This window comes from Aspergillus bombycis, assembly GCF_001792695.1.
Source record: "Aspergillus bombycis strain NRRL26010 chromosome Unknown contig00002, whole genome shotgun sequence".
NCBI classification, from domain to species: Eukaryota; Fungi; Ascomycota; class Eurotiomycetes; order Eurotiales; family Aspergillaceae; genus Aspergillus; species Aspergillus bombycis.
This window is the reverse complement of record NW_019170004.1, coordinates 78,896-95,950: the sequence shown is the minus strand read 5'-3', so window position 1 is coordinate 95,950 and position 17,055 is coordinate 78,896. Positions and strand designations below refer to the sequence as shown.

Genomic DNA, 17,055 nt, shown 5'->3' with positions numbered 1-17,055 from the left:
GAAACCGCGAACAAAATGTAAGGGATAAGCACAAGGGAAAAACAATAATAATATACAAGAAACTCGACAGGTATAAGCAGAAAAAATGAACAGCGCTGAGGAGAGGAAAGAGTGAGAGATAATAAATGACAATAGTGGTGGATATGACGGAGAAGATTAGCCGCCGCGGATGGGTAGATCAATCATATATACCCAACGAACACTACCTATCGCAACATAGAACATGCATATGTATCATGTACCTCAGATTTATGTGACGTGTATGGAGATGCAAGACAACCCACGGTGAGATTTTTCTCACCTGACAATTTTGTTGACCCCTGAAAAACAACAACTACTACACCCTCAATCTTGCAAGTCCACTGATTAGGGTTTGTTATATATATCAGCCACCAGAACTCAATCTATGCAGATTATCCACCCGAATAACGGTTTTTAATGTCATACTTCATTGCCATACCATTAAAGAGGAAGACCAATTTGCACAACCACTGTTTAGCCCCTCTTGTTGCACTGCCTATTCCCTAGCAGGGATTTCCTTCCCACCGTCATGTAGACAAGGCGGCTACATTTGTCCAAGGAAGGCTACGTACTCTGCTAATAAAATCTGACCAATGTACCATGTTGCTCAGATGGCTTGGAGACTTATCAGCTAAAAGATTCTGAGCTCTAAATACACTACTCCGTATTTCTGCTGAAAGATGCGCCATCTTTAGTTATGGATATTGCATCCAACGCTACTACGAAGTGCAACCCCTATAAACTGACCACTTCATGCATGTCCGGCACCATACTGTTGTGAGCTTCAGGAGGTTTAATTCCATAACCCATAAATGTTAACAGCGGATTAAGGGAGAACTAGTAGAAATTTCGACCGAACGCTGGTATGCTAAAAGTAACATAATAATCTTCACTCAGTATATGATACTACCTCAGCCATAGTTGAGTGAGAATCCCCGAAGCTAAAGCTGGAATGTAAGAACAAGAAAGACACAACATTCCCTGGGCTCTCCCCATCAGCTATTAACCAACCCATCCCACCATCTTGGTGGTCAAGAATGTGACTAGGAGACTATCCCCCCATTCTAGGATTGGGTAAAGTATAATAAACAAGCCAAAAAATGGGGATCTTCGAGCAAAAGCCACCGCTTATAAACATGCCCGGGGCGCCCTGTCCTTGCACTCTGGGACATAATCCACTTTCTATTCCATTCATCACTAAGGAGGCATCCTTGGGCCACATTCAACGTCGAGCATTATTAAAAGTATTAGTTGTTTGCTGAAGAGTCAACCTTGTTGATCGTACTTGCCTAAACGTAAGTCAGGGTTAAGGAAGGCCTGTATGAGATTGCCTGGGTGTGGACGTCGCACTTGAATGAAGTTCCTCTTGTATCCCCTTTCTTGCACTGTCATCAACTCTTATTACATTGTGTCGCTGCCTTCTCTTTATTGCTTACATACTTCAAGTTCTTATATCACACACGTTGCCTAACATTCAACAAGGTATAAACTATCCACCATGCGCGCATTCGAGTCTATCTTCACAACTGTTGCTTGCTTGGCCCATGTTGGTATAATAGATGCATTGTCATTCACTCAGTGGCCAGGTGTCATCCATGCTGGTGAAGACAATACCGTAAAGTGGATCGGTGACCCTGATCTTGTATGTTGTGCCTAGGCTTTGACCATTCCCTACCGTTGACCTTACTCTGACATTGCTATCTTGCAGCCCACAACTATTACCCTTCGTAGGGGTGCGGCCAACAACCTTAGCGACGTGGATGTCCTTACGCGTGATGCTCGTGGAAATGAATACACCTGGAAGGCCAGCGAGGATCTGCAGGATGGGTCAGATTACGCTCTGAAAATCCAACAAAACGAAGAAATCAACTATACGGGGCATATAACTGTTGAGCATCCCAACGGCCAAGCACCATCTTCAAAAGGGCCTCGTCCCGATGATGACCCCGACTCCCCAGATTTCAATACAGCTCCGCATAACTCGACAACCGGTGTCGCAAAGGGCAACAACGCGACCTCCACGGTTCCACACGTTAGGCATGATGATAAACCAAATACCGGTAATAACCACACTTCCAATAAGGGTGCCGTGTCTGCTAAGACGCAGTCAGACGATGCGTCTCTTCGCAACTGGTCGCCTAACTTGATCCTGGCCGTCGTCGCTGTCTTGTACCTCAACTATTAAACAAAACCGGTTCGCGTAAACCAGCCCTATGGACTCATGTTCACATTCGTCAGTTTGTTCATTTCTCTCCGCCCTTATAGGTTGGAAGCAGTTATAATGGTATACACTGTTATTATACGTTTATCATGTATATATTAATACCCATTCGCTCGTTCGTACCCTCGGAGAGATTGTTGCGGGCACAACAGAGTAGCCTCTTCACGATTTCGCTGGAGCTCGAGTCTTAGATCCCTGTGGATCAGCTAATTCTTTTCCCTTTCTTGGCTTTAGAGCCTCTTGTTGGAATATTACGTTTCGTAATTCCCCAAACCAAAACTTGGCTGGCCTTAATCCTTGCAAAGAGTTCTAAACGTGTCATGAACGTCAAATGGCATTTTTGTCAGGGAATCACAGTAATTATATCCTTTCGCCGAACTATACCGCACTTTAAAACTCTTGGAGAATGTAGCTCACGCTTCAAAATGTATTTTCTACGTTTGCCCTTTTGTGCCATGCCGCATATATATGCATCATATCATGTATGCGTGCCCCTTGCCAAATGTTGACAAGTGAACCCCAAAAATTTCTATTTATCAGATGCATTTTCCTCACCATTCTAGCCTGAATCAGTTAGAGAAAGGCCCTTCAGGTTATATATAAATAGAAACACCAATATATAATCACACAAAGGTAAAAATCATTTACTCATCGTCATCAGGAGCATCATCCACACCCCTGAGCCAGGCACCTCGAGCATCAACAGCAGCTTTACGCACATCACGTTTCGGGTCATCCAGAACGAAGCCCAAAGAACGAACGACCTGAGCTTTTACCGGTAGAAGTGGGGACAGTTTCCCTGCTTTCACAACGGCGGGGGCATCAGAGGCTGGTGTCTGCGCGAGCAAGAAAAGACACCTTAGGGCATCGACACGCAGTCGGGGACTGTTCACTGCGGCTTCCTTATCGCTCGCGGATTTATGTTCTGCTGTATTGAGGAGGCGGGTTACCAGGCTTTGGATGTGACCGCATTCTTCAATGACTCCGACACCACTATCGCGAATGATGACGGCAAGGGTCTCGAGGGTTGCGGTTCGGACGGATTGGCAGTCCGATGTTTGAAGGTCCAAACTTTGGAGGAGAAGAGGAAGGAGGGTAGGGAGTTCGGGCATTACCAGAGATGGGGGGATGGTGGATAGAATTCCAGACAAAGCCGTTAAGTGTGCCGGCTTGATATGCTCGGCGGTTGGGGAGTCACTGCCTGCAATATTGACTTCACGGATTTTGCTTGAGATGAGAGGCACCAAAGTCGTGAAAACACGCTGTTTCGATAATAGGCGGATGTTGGCGCCGTTTGTGGCGGAGAGCACGTCATCATCTCTAAGGAGAATTGCGAAGCTGCGAGCAGCTGTGGTGCTGGTTACTTCGTCTTGGGATGAGAGAAGCGACAGCAAGGAGGTTAGAAGATCTGTTATCTTTGGAGCAAGACGCAAAACCAGGGCCTTTGAAAGCCAGAAAAGTGTTTTGATAGACTCAGGGCTAAGCTTCTTCCCCTCAACATTAGCAGGGAGAATAGTGTCGAACAATTCTGTAGCAAGGCTCAATTCGGACTTGGGTAAGAACTTGTTCACTAAAAGAGCAAGATGACGCAAGAGCGCAAGATGAGTTGCAGGTGCACATTCGGTGGTAGACCGCTTTACCACATCAAAGAGCAAAGCAGACATGTTGGGGCTGGTATAAGGGAGACTAGCGCAATCCGTCGGGAGCCCTGCAAGGAGATACGTTGAAATAATCATCGTGCGCTGCTGATCATCACTGGCTGATTGCGAAAATGGAACCGGTAAAAAGTCGTCAGCGGAAGAGTACAGGGTATAGACACTCTCTGCAACTTCATCCTGCTTATTTCTCGGAAGCGCCCGGACAATGAGGTTACAGAGTCTTCCAAGCGTATCCAAGACCGTAGCATCGTTCAAGACATTATTGTTAGCCTTTCCTGAAGCTGAAACCGCAGCATGGCGGCACAAGCTAACAACTATCTTGTCGTAGTACAGGTCCAGATTTGGGTCTTGGTCCATACTTCTTTGGCTCATAACATAAAGAATCGTTACAAGGATCGCTCTGGGGTAGGCTACAGAGCCTGGTTGTTCTTTCTGCAGCAAGATATTCAACTTGCTAAGTAAGCGACGAACTAATGTCTCAAAAATATCCTTCTCGACACTTATTTGTGCGAGGCTTTCAAGCGTTGGTAGGTAATTGGAGTTTGTCCCATCATCAAAGTCAGGAAGCGTGGCCACAAAGGCAGGGAAAGTGATATCCATGATCAGCCTCGGTTTGTGTTTCGAGATTTCAGTCAAAGCTGCGATTGCCTCCTTCTTTAGGTCATCTCGGTCTATGGATTCCTCCTTTAGAAGGATCTCGTCAAGGTACTGCACAAACAGCCCCACTTCATTATCTTGGAAAAAATTGCGCAGGGTGGAAAGACGTAAGAAGCCCTTCAGAGCAGAGACACGGAAAGACACCTCTTCCTTAACCACGCCCATTAAAGCCTGGCCAAAGATGTCCGAAAACTGATCTTTAAACTCAAGTAGAGGGTTTTCTACATTCGTCTCAGGGGTACGGGTCGTCCATTCACCGAAAATCTTGATTGCGGAGTCAAAAAGAACCACCAACGTATCCAGGAGAGCCCTTTGCTTGGCGATGCCATCTGCTTCTTGATAGACCGTCAGAAGTGGCGCAACAACTGCTTGTACAGCCAACATAAACGATGCAAAGGAAGCCGCCGATATGAAGCCTAGAATCTGCTGTGCAGGCTTAGCTTGTTTCTGCTGTGGCTCTCGTAATTGGTCGTTGCATTCCCTAGTGATTGGCCGCATGTATTGTGCAAGAGGCAACTGATCAGAGACCTGCGTGACACCTTCGGATAATCGCTTGGCAATGTCTTGCAGAGCCTGCAAAGACAACTCAGATAGAAGCTCCTCCTGTGCATTGAGCACTTCGAACTTCAAAGCATCCCATATCGTAATAGAATATCTGGATACAGTATCCGGGTCGTAAGAGTTGATACAGGCAATCAATGCATTAAGTGCATCTTTCTGTGGGCTTGTCAGCAATGCTTTGAGAAGTCGATGATCATCGTACCTTAACATTCGGTGACGTCGAGTCAAGTTTGTCTAACAAAGATGGAATAGAATGTGGAGCAAATAGACTCGTCGATGAGATACACTCTTGTAGACGATTTTTCAGATCCTGGGCTGTAATGCCGTATGGGTCATTCGGCGGTGGTCTGAATGTGATCGGAAAGTAATTATACACTGAGTCAAAAAGTAACTTCAACCGTTAGCTATTTGCATCAACCTAGCGGAGTTACAGCGCATACCTCGGCGTGGTTGGAGATATCCCACTCCACCATCACGACCTTCAGGATGGAAAACACAAGCATGAGGTTCCTTGGGTCTTTTTCGCCTGTCATAAGGTCCACTATTCCAACCAGCGAGTGGTCTCCCATGTCGTGGAGAGCTAGTCTCTGTTAGCGCTTGAAAGATAGAGCAGGATCACAATGCTTTAACACGCACCTGAACGATGCTTTACCATTAATTCATTCAGTAACTGGTAGACCTGAAACCTCTGGGATTGTGATCGAGACTGAAGGTCTTGAAAACGTTCAAAAATGCTAGGCAATGTTAGCCTACTTCTTTACTAATTTAGTCACCATCTTCGACGGTTCGATGTTGTCCGCCACCCGCTCACGAAACTATCCCCAACCAGATCAGATATATAGCATGACTCACGCTTGTGCTGCCTCCTCTGCCAATGCTTTGTTAAAGCGATCCAACTTCTGAAGTGTATCCAGCCCGGCGACAGCTCCTCCATCTTCGATACGGTCGCAGAAGAAGGTAGTTAGGACTTGAATTTGTTGTCTCGAAAGGAACTTGGGTGGGAGTGATTTAATCACAGCAGTAAGATAGGAAACTGCTTTGCCTCGCAAGATCGGATCCTCATCGTTGATGTACTCCCCCAAAGACTGAACAACTTCGATAAGGGTCGTTCTCTTGGTCTCCACATCTTCCAGCAATAGTTAGAACCCATCCATCTTGACAACGATCCATCGAGTGGCGTTACCTTGAGCAATTCGTTCAGCAATCTGCTTAGCCTCCTCCTTGTCATGGTCCACGACCAGCAGGAATGTCTGCAACGCCGACATCTTCGTGAGCGTCTCAAATGAGGGGTAAATGGCTCGATCCCCTCCTCCGCGACCGGAACATGACGCTTTTTGTGGCTGTCGATTGCCCTTATCGATAAATGTCACGTGTATTGAACTTCCTCCGCAATATCACGTGTGGGTCAGTGACAGAATAGGAAGGGACTTACAGTTGCGTCATGCGTCACTGGCTAGTTGGTCGGCATGAACGATTCGAATGAAAATATCATTGCTGGTCAAAATGCGACATCAAGCCTTTGCACCAATCTTTTTAATCTTTCTGATCGTTTGCACAATATCCATAGCTTCAAGTTTTCCTCTTCGCAAGCGACTTCCGCGTCCGTTTGTCGATCTACCTCACTTACGGCACGAGCAGCGCCTCCAAGAGAACGGCGAACTGAAGCAGTGGCTTCAGAATCAACAACCCATCATGACCCCTAATATCGCTATTCCACCTGAAACAGACGCTAATGGGGGAAGCAGGCAACCTCAGGATTCCGGCAGTGGTGGCCTTGTGATATCCGATGTTCTTCCTAAAAACCGTGGCATCAATATCTTTGCTTCTCTCACAAGGGATTTTGAGCCTATTGATTCTCGCTTCAACGACGCAACAAAGAATGTAACCGTCCTTGCCCCTCGCAACAGTGCAATCCAAGGACTTCCGCGTAAGCCTTGGGAGAATCCGGATGACTATGCACAGTTTGGAGAGGCGAAGGCCTATGAGGGGCAGGAAGGGCAGGACAGAGCGAAAAGCAACCTGAAGCGCTTTGTAGAGGCCCACATAGTACCCAGAAGTCCCTGGAATGAAGGGGATGAAGTAAAGACTCTCGGGGGAGGCAGGTTGAGCTGGACAAGAGATGGAGATAAGATCTTTGTACGACCACCGCCTCGTGACAATTTGGCTTTAAGGGCTAACGTATTTTAGATCCAACCGGGAAATGTTGAGGTTGACAGTATTGCAGAACAAGTTTCCAATGGTGAAGTATGGATCTTGAACGGCGTGATCAACTACCATTGAAACCAGTTTTACAACTCGTACGTGATGATGTGACGAATAGACATACGGAAATGCTCTAACCACCTCTTGTAATTTGAGTCAAGAAACGGCGTACACCTGTCTTTATAATAACATATATATCATCGTAATTGTTACCTGAAGAATCATTTCATAACTACTCACATTATGCAGTAGAGTGTTCAGCGAATATTCGGTCAGGCCCCTAAGATACGTCAAAGTTACCTCGTTTCATCAATTCTGTATCACTGTTCTCTGAATACACCCGTAGTTTATAGAAAATAAGACACGAGGGCCAGTACGATTATGGAAAATCAAATGAGGCCCTCCTTTGAAGCAATGTTGTGCAGTATTCTGTCCTCAATGCCATCTAGGATGCAAAAATGCTCCATGACTTCCAAGTTCTCTGCTTCACTTCGATACAATTTATCGGGATCTTGACCAGGCTGGAATGGATTGGCCCCCATCGCAGGGTTCATAGTAGCCATTTGTTGTGACATGTGGTTCGCAGCTACATAAATGTTAGCATGTATACCGTGTACCCCGGGAAACAAAAATACAATGACTAACCATTGTCGCTACCCAGAATGAATCCAAATACAGACTGAAGCCCAAACAAGTTCAGGAAGTACCATGACAGACTGGATACCCACCTAACGTCCAAGTCCCGAGTCATAACACCAGACTGAAGCATAGACTTGAACCGGATGGTGAGGGGGAACGGCAGTTTGACTTTACACTTCGTCAGTACGAAACGTAGATTGCGGGACAGTCAGAAAACATACGGATAACGAAGCCAGAAAAGAAGGCATTAATCCAGCTCATAATAAGAGTCTGCGGGATCATCATCATCATGTTTCCCTTCATCATACCCATCATAGCTTCCATGCCCGCAGTCCGTCATCGGATTTGCTGGGGGCTGACCGCGGCTGGCCGGGTCCTTTAGGAACTCGCCACTTTGGTACGCAGAGACCAGATAGTTCTTGCGCATTTCAAATGCATCTTTCGAGAGAACTGCTGGGGCATTGTTGCGGAGATTGACACCGCGCAGGAGTGAGAGACGCTCGCGGGATTCGGCCAGAGTGGACGCGGGCTTAGGGGGAGTGTTCATCAAAACGGTAGCATAGTGACGAAGGATACCTGTGAGTATCTGTATGCAAGAGTTAGTATCGCATGTAACGCTGCACTGATTCACTAGATCAAACTTACCATAACAATGGTAATCGGGAACAGGATCCAATAACTGCGAATCGCCTCCGAGTCAGTTTCTTTCTCATTCGATTGAAATCGCAGAAACTCACAATAAAGCTGGATCCCGAAGAATCGTCTGCTCGACCCCTTGTAAGGCCATGATGAGCAATACTGAGAGCAATGGAATGGGTAGATTTTAGCTATGCTTAAGATAAAAAGAGAGCTCCCGGCTTGCGGTCCCCACGAGATTGGACTGGGGGCGGGTGTTCACTAGCGCCGAATCGCATTAAGTCAGCTCTCCCCGAAAGGGCCAGCTCGCCGCAACTTCTCGTTGGCATCTATGCAAACCGAGCATCCTCAATCTTTTCCACCAAACCTCTAAATTACCCTATGATTCCTTGAGAAAATCTGATATTACAATTCTTTACTTGAAAACTCATAATAAAAATGGCGTCAACAGAGGTACACAAAGTGCCCGTTTACTCTGTCAATGGTTAGTAGTAGATGCACAAAAGAAATACACCAACTTACGCCTACCTACAACTTATGCGTTTTCTACTGTAACTTGGGATTTTAACGGTTACTAATGGCCACAGATCTCAAATCAACAACAGACGATGCTCTTGCACCGCATTTAACTACCCTACCCCAGCCCTACGCCTTTACTCAAGACCACACGAAGACCAACGTCCGCTTCCTACTAGGCTATTCTGCCGTTGCCATTGCAGCATTCACATTCTATGCCGATCGCAAGCTAGGATGGGAGGCAACGCAGTCAACATGGGTCATAGCGGCCGTGGTTTCGTACTTTATCCTGAATACTTTGCTCACATACTGGATCTGGGCCGTGGAGGCTGGTGAGGTATTTCGTGGAAAGCGCAAGTCCGGTGAAACGGTAGGCTATCGCAAGGGATGCACTAATCAAATGTGCTAAGCTAATTCTGATTTGGCTAGATTACCATTCGCTCCTCCGCAAAGAAACACTCTCCATTGTATAAACTCCGTGTGCAGTATACATCATCTGCGAATAAGGTCCTCGAGGAAAAGGAAATCGAGACATCTTTCACAACATGGTTTTCTGCAGATGGGACTTTTCATCCTGAGCCTCTTAAGAAGTGGCTAGCAAGCGAGATCCAGGTGCTGCGGCTTGCGGCAAAGGAGAAATAAGATCAGTAAGAGCAGTTAGAGAATGTGATAAGCGCTCCAGGTCCTATATTCTGAAATAAGGCAATTGGACGTACTATATGGGAGTATTCCAGCATTTTCTATTTCTGCAGAAGTCACTTGATTGCTCTTTACTGCTTTTGTAGCGTCTAAAAAGGACATTATGCGTGATGTATTCAGCGAACGACCAGCATTCATCATTCTCATCTCTGTGGTTGTTTAAATCTACCCGAGACTATCCCAAGAGTCCAAACAAGCAGACAAACAGAGGATACTGGTTGAAACTCTGGCCAGAGTCCATTTTGTTGGCTTGAAGGCCGTGCAAAACCAAATTTCTAAAAAAAAAGATATATATAGTAATTCGTCTAGAGAAAGGATGATAGGAACGATAATAAGCAGAGAAGCTTTATAACCCGAACGGATGCTGAGTGACATCATCTCCCGTCCCAATTTATTGAGCAAGCATCTTTGATTATTAGGTGGCAGCTTCCAGAGTGCCGGGGCGCTCGGTGGCTTCAGCAGGCTTCACGTCATCCAATCTCCGGTTCTGGATGAGTCTCTGTGGGAAATGGTCAGCTCGATGATGCTTCGAAGGAGTTCATAAAGCACGTCACTCACTAGTAGGTTTCTGAGCAGAACGGCGATTGTCACCTTTCCAGTGGAAGGCATAAAGATAGAGGCCTTTTCCTTGACTTCAGGCCCGAAGTTCTAAGGGAGTGGTATCAGTCACTGCAACGTAGGCAAATAAATATGTCTGGGACAACTACTTACCTTCTCACTCGAGAAATTGAGACACACAGCACCCTCTCTGAGGAGGCTAGTATCGAACTTGTATTTGTCCCCGGGGACGCCAGAAATGACGACGTCACACAGAGGTACCACATCGTTCAGTGTCTTGCCTTCCAAGTCGTGGACCTCGTGTCTGCGCTTTTTGATACCTTCACCTCTAGTGAACTTTTGGATACCGGTCACATCCACGCTGTAGACGCAGGCTCCGTCGTTTGCCAGCAAAGCCGCCAGCGGCCGACCGACAACCTCCGACCGGTTCACTACACAGATAGTGTGTCCAAAAAGACGGTTGCCATAGGGTAAAATCGTATTGTAGACTTTGAGATACTCGAGGATCTTGATAATGGCGAGGGGTGTACAAGGGAGAATACATTTCTGTCGCTTGGTCTCTGGATCGAGGTATCGGATATTCTGGTACATATTGAAGATGTAACGATGGCTTAGACCCTCTACATCCTTGGATACATCGACAAGCTGCTGCAAGTACTGGTCTTGCCGGTTGTTGAAAATGGGGTAATATACAATGATGCCGTCAACGTCCGAGTCGACATTGGCAGCTAGGATAGCCTCCTCGAGATCTTCGCGCTCGACTTGACGGAGAGAATAGCGGAAGCCACTGTATAGTGCAGAAAAAGAGACTACGTTAGCTACGAAGCGTGACTCCAACATGTTGCCTCCAGGGGCTCCGAGATCGCAGGTTGCTTGGAAAGAACAACCCCAAAAAGGAGTAAGTACGAAAGAATGCTCACTTTTCTTCGCAAGTCTTTTCAGTCCACTGGGCATACATGAGTGCCGCAGGGTCATTGTTGGCCAAGAATCCCACCAGATGAGGGGGCTTCTCCAACGTGTTCACCCCTTCCTGAACCTCAGCAAGGAGGCTGGCAACGACATTCTTAGAGAGCACAACCTTACAGGTGGCCGGCGCGGCGTCGGAAGAAGTGGCCATTTGCGCAACAATGGAATTGGCTATTGAACAGATCGAGAATGTTGTCAATACTTTGCGTCAAGTGGACTTTTGCGGAGGGGCATGGAGAAATTTTTGGGACGGAAAAGACTGCTCGCTTATCGATAAAGACGGCCGCTTTCGGCCCACTGAGTCACCATGGAGAGAGAGGTAGACGTAACTTAGACAGCCCCTCCTGGTCATGTATGAGCCTAAATCTATTCGGCATCGAGTAGCTGTGGATCAGCAGAAATTCTAAGTAGGGCAGCATGCACGTTTCCCAAATAATCCCCACCGTGCGCACATGGGTCCACGGTACTCGCTCCTATACGTAGTATATCCCAGTACAGGTTAGCAAGGCAAGATCTAAGTAGGGAGAAAACATTAGGCAGCATTACCTATAGAAGAGGTACCTAGGCTAGACTGAGAGGAAGAGACCATACTAAGGTGCCACTTCAGTATACGTCTAGGCTTGAACCATTTCCTGATCTCTCACGCAGAGAACTCTACATGCTAACAATTTCACCAGACAGTGGACAAACAAAGGAAATCATATTCAGGCTGCATACATGGAGGATGGGGACATGGATTGAAAGAGAATAAGGATGATGCGCCAACGGGTATGAGACGCATACAATCGATCTTTCGTATCTCATTCCCCGAGTGCGCGAAAGGATCTAAACGTACAGGATATTAATTCGTAGCTTTGAGTTTTTTACCCCCACAACTATTCTGTCCCCCCTCGTAGCTAGTTATAGGTCAGGCTGTTACACATGAAGGACTCCCATAATACACCCTCATTGTTTCTCAACCAATCCGAGGCTTCGGTGGAAAGAAAAGAAAATTGTGGTCTCAAATTGTACAAGCTAATCTTGTCTATACACATAGAGTCAGGAAAAAAACAATACACGGTTGGCTAATCACCCAGTTGCCTTTTGCTCACCTATGCGTTGAAAGACTTGTTGAAGCTCTGGATGATCTCCTTGAGGGAGGCCTCGGTCTCCTTGCTGACCTGGCCCTCCTTCTCGATGGCCTCCTGGACCTCAGGGTTGTTGCTCTTGAGGTGAGCAAGGAAGTCAGACTCCCACTGCAGGATCTTGGCGACGGGGATGTTGTCGAGGTGACCGTTGACACCAGCGAAGATCAAAGGAACCATGTCGGAGACGGACATAGGGGAGTACTGCTTCTGCTTGAGAAGCTCAGTGAGACGCTCACCACGGCTGAGGGTCTGCTTGGTAGCGGCATCAAGATCGGAACCGAACTGAGCGAAGGCAGCAACCTCACGGTACTGAGCCAAGAACAGCTTCAGGGAACCGGCAACCTGCTTCATGGCCTTGACCTGGGCAGCAGAGCCGACACGAGAGACGGAAAGACCGACGTTAATGGCGGGACGGATACCCTTGTAGAAAAGTTCGGACTCCAGGAAGATCTGGCCATCGGTAATGGAAATGACATTGGTAGGGATATAGGCAGACACATCACCACCCTGGGTCTCAATGACGGGCAAAGCGGTAAGGGAACCGTTACCGTGCTTCTCGTTCATCTTGGCGGCACGCTCAAGGAGACGGGAGTGCAGGTAGAAAACGTCACCGGGGTAGGCCTCACGACCGGGGGGACGACGGAGGAGCAGGGACATCTGACGGTAGGCGACAGCCTGCTTGGAAAGGTCATCGTAGATGATGACGGCGTGGCGGCCGTTGTCACGGAACCACTCACCCATGGCACAGCCAGTGAAGGGAGCAAGGTACTGCAGAGGAGCAGCCTCGGACGCAGTAGCAGCAACAACAATGGAGTACTTCATGGCGTCGTTCTCCTCAAGGGTCTTGACGAGCTGAGCAACGGTGGAACGCTTCTGACCGACAGCAACGTAGATACAGTAGAGCTTCTTGCTCTCGTCGGAAGAGCTGTTCCAACGCTTCTGGTTCAGCATGGTATCAAGGGCGACAGCGGTCTTACCGGTCTGACGGTCACCAATGATCAACTCACGCTGACCACGGCCGATAGGAACCATGGAGTCGACACACTTCATACCAGTCTGGACGGGCTCGTTGACGGAACGACGGGGCAGAATACCAGGGGCCTTGAGCTGAGCACGGCTCTTGGCCTTGGTGTTAAGGGGGCCCTTGCCGTCAATGGGGTTACCCAGAGCGTCGACGACACGGCCGAGAAGCTCAGGGCCGACGGGGACATCAACCTGGTGAGTACTATGAGTATTTTTTCCACTTCTCACCGTTTGGTATCAAAAGACTACTACTCACAATCTCTCCAGTACGCTTGACAGTCTCACCCTCCTTGACGAGACGGTCAGAACCGAAAAGCACAACACCGACCTGGCCGGCTTCCAGGTTCATGCACATGCCCTTAACGCCAGAGGCGAACCTGATCATCATTAGTCAATTTCAAGTACAAACCTAGATATCAAAAGCTACTTACTCGACCAGCTCCTCAGCCTGGACATTGGTCATGCCGTGGACACGAGCGATACCGTCACTGTTGGGTACATCGAATCAGTCAAGGATATTCTAGATATTCGTGCTGTTGATTATATTGAGGTTTTTGATGACTTTCGATGGTGTTGTTGCTGAATCCAGAATTTTCAATTGAGACGAATTGATCACATACCCGACGGAAAGGACACGTCCAGTCTCGGCAAGACCAGCCTCCTCCTGAACACCGCGGATTCTCTGCTCAAGGATGGAAGAGACCTCGGTGGGAGAAGCCTTGGCCTCAGCGGCGTAGGAACGGACCTGCTTAGCAGCACCAGAGATGGGGCCGGGAGCAGCCGCGCGGACCTAAAGGGAGAAGCAAAATTTGTTAACGTCGAAACACGTCGACCACAACGCGTTAAAACTGAATAAAATATAGTGCGATCCAAAGCCATGTGCTTGACAGCCACTTTGAGATGACTTTCGAGATGGCATAGGCGAAATTGAAGCGATGTCGTCGATGCAGGTAGGGATAGGACTCACCGAAGCGATCCTGCCAGTAGCAGTGGCAGCCGCAACGGTGCGGCTGGACTGCCGCAAAGCGTTTCTGAACATTGTGACTGGGGTTCAGAGGAGTGGGAGAGTGGTTTCTCTGAAAGAGAGATGTAATTGGGGGGAGGTGGAAGAGGAGAGAGGATTGTGGATGGATGGAAGGAGAGCTTTGTCGTCGGGGTTGGGAGGATTCTCAGGACTGCCACTAAACCCAGTTTGCCGAGCCTCAGCAACCTCCGAAGCCGCCCTAGTGCGTTCACGGGACACCCACCCGCCCCAAGAAAACATCGCTACTTTGACGTATCGATCTTACGCCCGTAGACTCGAAACGATTCGATATAAAATTATTGTTTTGGCTTTTATGTAACTCTGAGGATCTAAATATTTAGGTCTCCCATTCTCATATCTTTCCCCCCATGTTGTTGGCGTTGGTAAATGATTTTGGGTTTTCCGGGTACCCGATGGTTTCCCTGCGGGCCACCTGGCCATCTCAATTTTCGCTGGTATTTTTCTCGGATCTGCGGATAACTGAGTCCAGCTTACTCATTCCCGCTCATTTTCGTCACAGCAACCGTCTGCACAACGACCCTGCCAACAAACATATGGATCCGCCATTAACTACTATTCTAGGAAATTGTTGGATCTCTCTGATATCTGGAGGATCCAATTTTCGCGGGCCTTTCAGGTCCTTGTTTAAACCAGTAATTTTCCTTTCCTCTCCATTTCCCAAACAATCTGTTACACCGCTTCAAAACATTCACCGGCTCGGAGCTGCTCGTACAAACGTCTGCACCTGTAACCCGAACCAACGTAACCGCTACATTTGGCAGACGTTTCGCTGCGTTTTATCCCAAAGTAACAATATTAGACAGTCTGCCCTATAAGGCAATCAATCTCTAGTCATCTGCAATAATTCCAGGTATCCCACCGCAGCGACCAGCTGCAATCAGTTTCAGTTAATATCGATGCCATCTCGAAGACAGCTATTATTACCCAACTACTTATTAGAGTAAGCCCTGTAGTTCTCTCGGCATAGAGCGTGGCTAGTTTATTTTGCCGCCCTTGTTCTTCTTCTCCTTGAAGGCAGCAATCTCCTTCTGAACACTCTGGTCGTATCTCGCTTTCAGTTCTGGGCGGTAGCCGAAGAAAAAGAGGATTTCTATCCAAACGAAAAGCGGAGCAAGAAGGAGAGCCTGGATCAAGTTGTCCAGCAAAGCCGGTGCCCTACGTTCGAATGCACCGTGGCCGACAAACTGGAGCAACCAGGACGCAACATGAATTCCACCAAACCAGTAGTTCATATCCGTGCCATAGGTGGTCAGGAGATGGTTTGCGAACGCCGCGCCACCAATGATAATCGGTGCGATCAGGGCCCCAGCAACCGGCTCCAGTAGAATATAGAATGTTGAATAGATTAACGCTCCAATAGTACCGAGGTTGAGGGGCAGGTGCTCGAAACGAAGGACATCAGGAAGGTTGAAGAGGGCCGGGGAATTCGATGCCTGGATCCATCACGTATGGTAAGCACCAGGTTTTGCCGGAAGTAAGGGGAAGGAAGCATACCAGGGCAATTCCGGTAAACAGAAGTATCGGCACACATGTAACATGAATTGCGACGTTTACCTGGAAAACGATGAGCGATCAGAGTCGCATATGAGGTAGAAACAGAGGGCAAAGTACTGGGTTGTTATGGTAGGCACCATACTAAAAACATAAGCTGTGGTCCAATCATCAAGTATATAATAATGCATCATGTGCAGATAAGAGCACTCACGAAAAGGAGCTGCTTTTCCAGGTTCAGAGCCATATTGGTAATCAGACCCGATGGTGTGTCGTCTCCACGAAGGGAAATTGTCGATGCTTGAAGGTAACCATATAGGAGACCCTTTTTCTGCCAGTTAGACTGGATAAGGATTATGCCTGATCAGGCCAGCCAAGAGGTGGAGAATCAGACATTTTCCAATGCGCTACTCCGTTAGTACTCGTAGTAAGTCTCCTAAAGTAATCCTAGACAGACGTCATGTGCTGGCAAGTCGAATGCCGAGGATACGGGGACCGTTACAATGTATTGTCATGCCATTGTCGCTTTATGCAGCAGGGTCTGTGGCAGTTATGCCCCGGTGTATGGTATTGATGTATTTTTGATGTTATGAGGACCTGCCGGATCAGGTGACTGCACGCAGCTGCTGCTCGAGTCGCCCACGGGCTCAATGTCATGATTGCTTGACTGGAGATTCTTCACAATCAGCGCTCACGCCCGCCTTCCTCTGAAGGTAGATTTTGTTGTCTTTATTCTTTCAGCCTTTTCTACACGTTAGGCTCGCACTCTTTCGTCGACTATCTCGGTCGGGGGCAAGGTTTCCATTGCTATTGTTGTCATGAGCTGCTGATATTCTGTCATTGACCTTCGATCGCAAGCTTTGCCAGCGTCATAACTGAATTGCTGTCGCGCTCGCTACGGTTTTTCCTTCGTCTTCCTACTTCAGATTCTTCTAGCGATTTCTTACCAACACCCGCCAAATATCGGAGTCGAACACATTGGGACAAACTTGTTGACTTGATACTTGATTTGATTGCTAGTTCTTTCTTTTCTTC

General features: G+C 47.7%; 8 protein-coding genes across 8 annotated transcripts; 3 read left to right on the top strand and 5 right to left on the bottom strand.

Moving 5' to 3' along the window:
- Window positions 1-1,519: 1,519 nt before the first annotated feature.
- Window positions 1,520-2,206, top strand: ABOM_000451 (GPI anchored serine-threonine rich family protein; the record flags this gene model as incomplete). The annotated part of the gene is made up of 2 exons (XM_022527581.1): window positions 1,520-1,663; window positions 1,730-2,206. The coding sequence occupies 2 exons, from the start codon at window positions 1,520-1,522 to the stop codon at window positions 2,204-2,206; spliced, it is 621 nt and encodes a 206-aa protein (XP_022394400.1).
- A 680-nt stretch (window positions 2,207-2,886) lies between these two features.
- Window positions 2,887-6,383, bottom strand: ABOM_000450 (MET18/MMS19 family protein; the record flags this gene model as incomplete). Its single annotated transcript, XM_022527580.1, has 6 exons — window positions 2,887-5,274; window positions 5,321-5,509; window positions 5,559-5,698; window positions 5,755-5,852; window positions 5,971-6,244; window positions 6,302-6,383. 6 exons carry the CDS (start codon window positions 6,381-6,383, stop codon window positions 2,887-2,889), a joined length of 3,171 nt encoding a protein of 1,056 aa, XP_022394399.1.
- A 238-nt stretch (window positions 6,384-6,621) lies between these two features.
- ABOM_000449 (uncharacterized protein) lies at window positions 6,622-7,398 on the top strand (the record flags this gene model as incomplete). The annotated part of the gene is made up of 2 exons (XM_022527579.1): window positions 6,622-7,254; window positions 7,306-7,398. 2 exons carry the CDS (start codon window positions 6,622-6,624, stop codon window positions 7,396-7,398), a joined length of 726 nt encoding a protein of 241 aa, XP_022394601.1.
- A 311-nt stretch (window positions 7,399-7,709) lies between these two features.
- ABOM_000448 (ER membrane complex subunit EMC3) lies at window positions 7,710-8,746 on the bottom strand (the record flags this gene model as incomplete). The annotated part of the gene is made up of 6 exons (XM_022527578.1): window positions 7,710-7,906; window positions 7,966-8,127; window positions 8,181-8,215; window positions 8,268-8,545; window positions 8,605-8,638; window positions 8,697-8,746. 6 exons carry the CDS (start codon window positions 8,744-8,746, stop codon window positions 7,710-7,712), a joined length of 756 nt encoding a protein of 251 aa, XP_022394602.1.
- Window positions 8,747-9,033: 287 nt separating this feature from the next.
- Window positions 9,034-9,753, top strand: ABOM_000447 (signal peptidase complex subunit 2; the record flags this gene model as incomplete). The annotated part of the gene is made up of 3 exons (XM_022527577.1): window positions 9,034-9,079; window positions 9,183-9,481; window positions 9,541-9,753. The coding sequence occupies 3 exons, from the start codon at window positions 9,034-9,036 to the stop codon at window positions 9,751-9,753; spliced, it is 558 nt and encodes a 185-aa protein (XP_022394593.1).
- Window positions 9,754-10,225: 472 nt separating this feature from the next.
- On the bottom strand, window positions 10,226-11,485 carry ABOM_000446 (methylenetetrahydrofolate dehydrogenase (NAD(+)); the record flags this gene model as incomplete). The annotated part of the gene is made up of 4 exons (XM_022527576.1): window positions 10,226-10,309; window positions 10,369-10,458; window positions 10,522-11,155; window positions 11,289-11,485. 4 exons carry the CDS (start codon window positions 11,483-11,485, stop codon window positions 10,226-10,228), a joined length of 1,005 nt encoding a protein of 334 aa, XP_022394594.1.
- Window positions 11,486-12,425: 940 nt separating this feature from the next.
- ABOM_000445 (F1F0 ATP synthase subunit alpha) lies at window positions 12,426-14,523 on the bottom strand (the record flags this gene model as incomplete). The annotated part of the gene is made up of 5 exons (XM_022527575.1): window positions 12,426-13,676; window positions 13,741-13,861; window positions 13,916-13,972; window positions 14,105-14,274; window positions 14,452-14,523. 5 exons carry the CDS (start codon window positions 14,521-14,523, stop codon window positions 12,426-12,428), a joined length of 1,671 nt encoding a protein of 556 aa, XP_022394595.1.
- A 980-nt stretch (window positions 14,524-15,503) lies between these two features.
- ABOM_000444 (2-hydroxy-palmitic acid dioxygenase MPO1) lies at window positions 15,504-16,363 on the bottom strand (the record flags this gene model as incomplete). The annotated part of the gene is made up of 4 exons (XM_022527574.1): window positions 15,504-15,962; window positions 16,024-16,083; window positions 16,141-16,164; window positions 16,235-16,363. Coding segments are annotated over 4 exons (672 nt in total), but the record flags the coding sequence as incomplete, so codon positions are not given.
- Window positions 16,364-17,055: the final 692 nt, after the last annotated feature.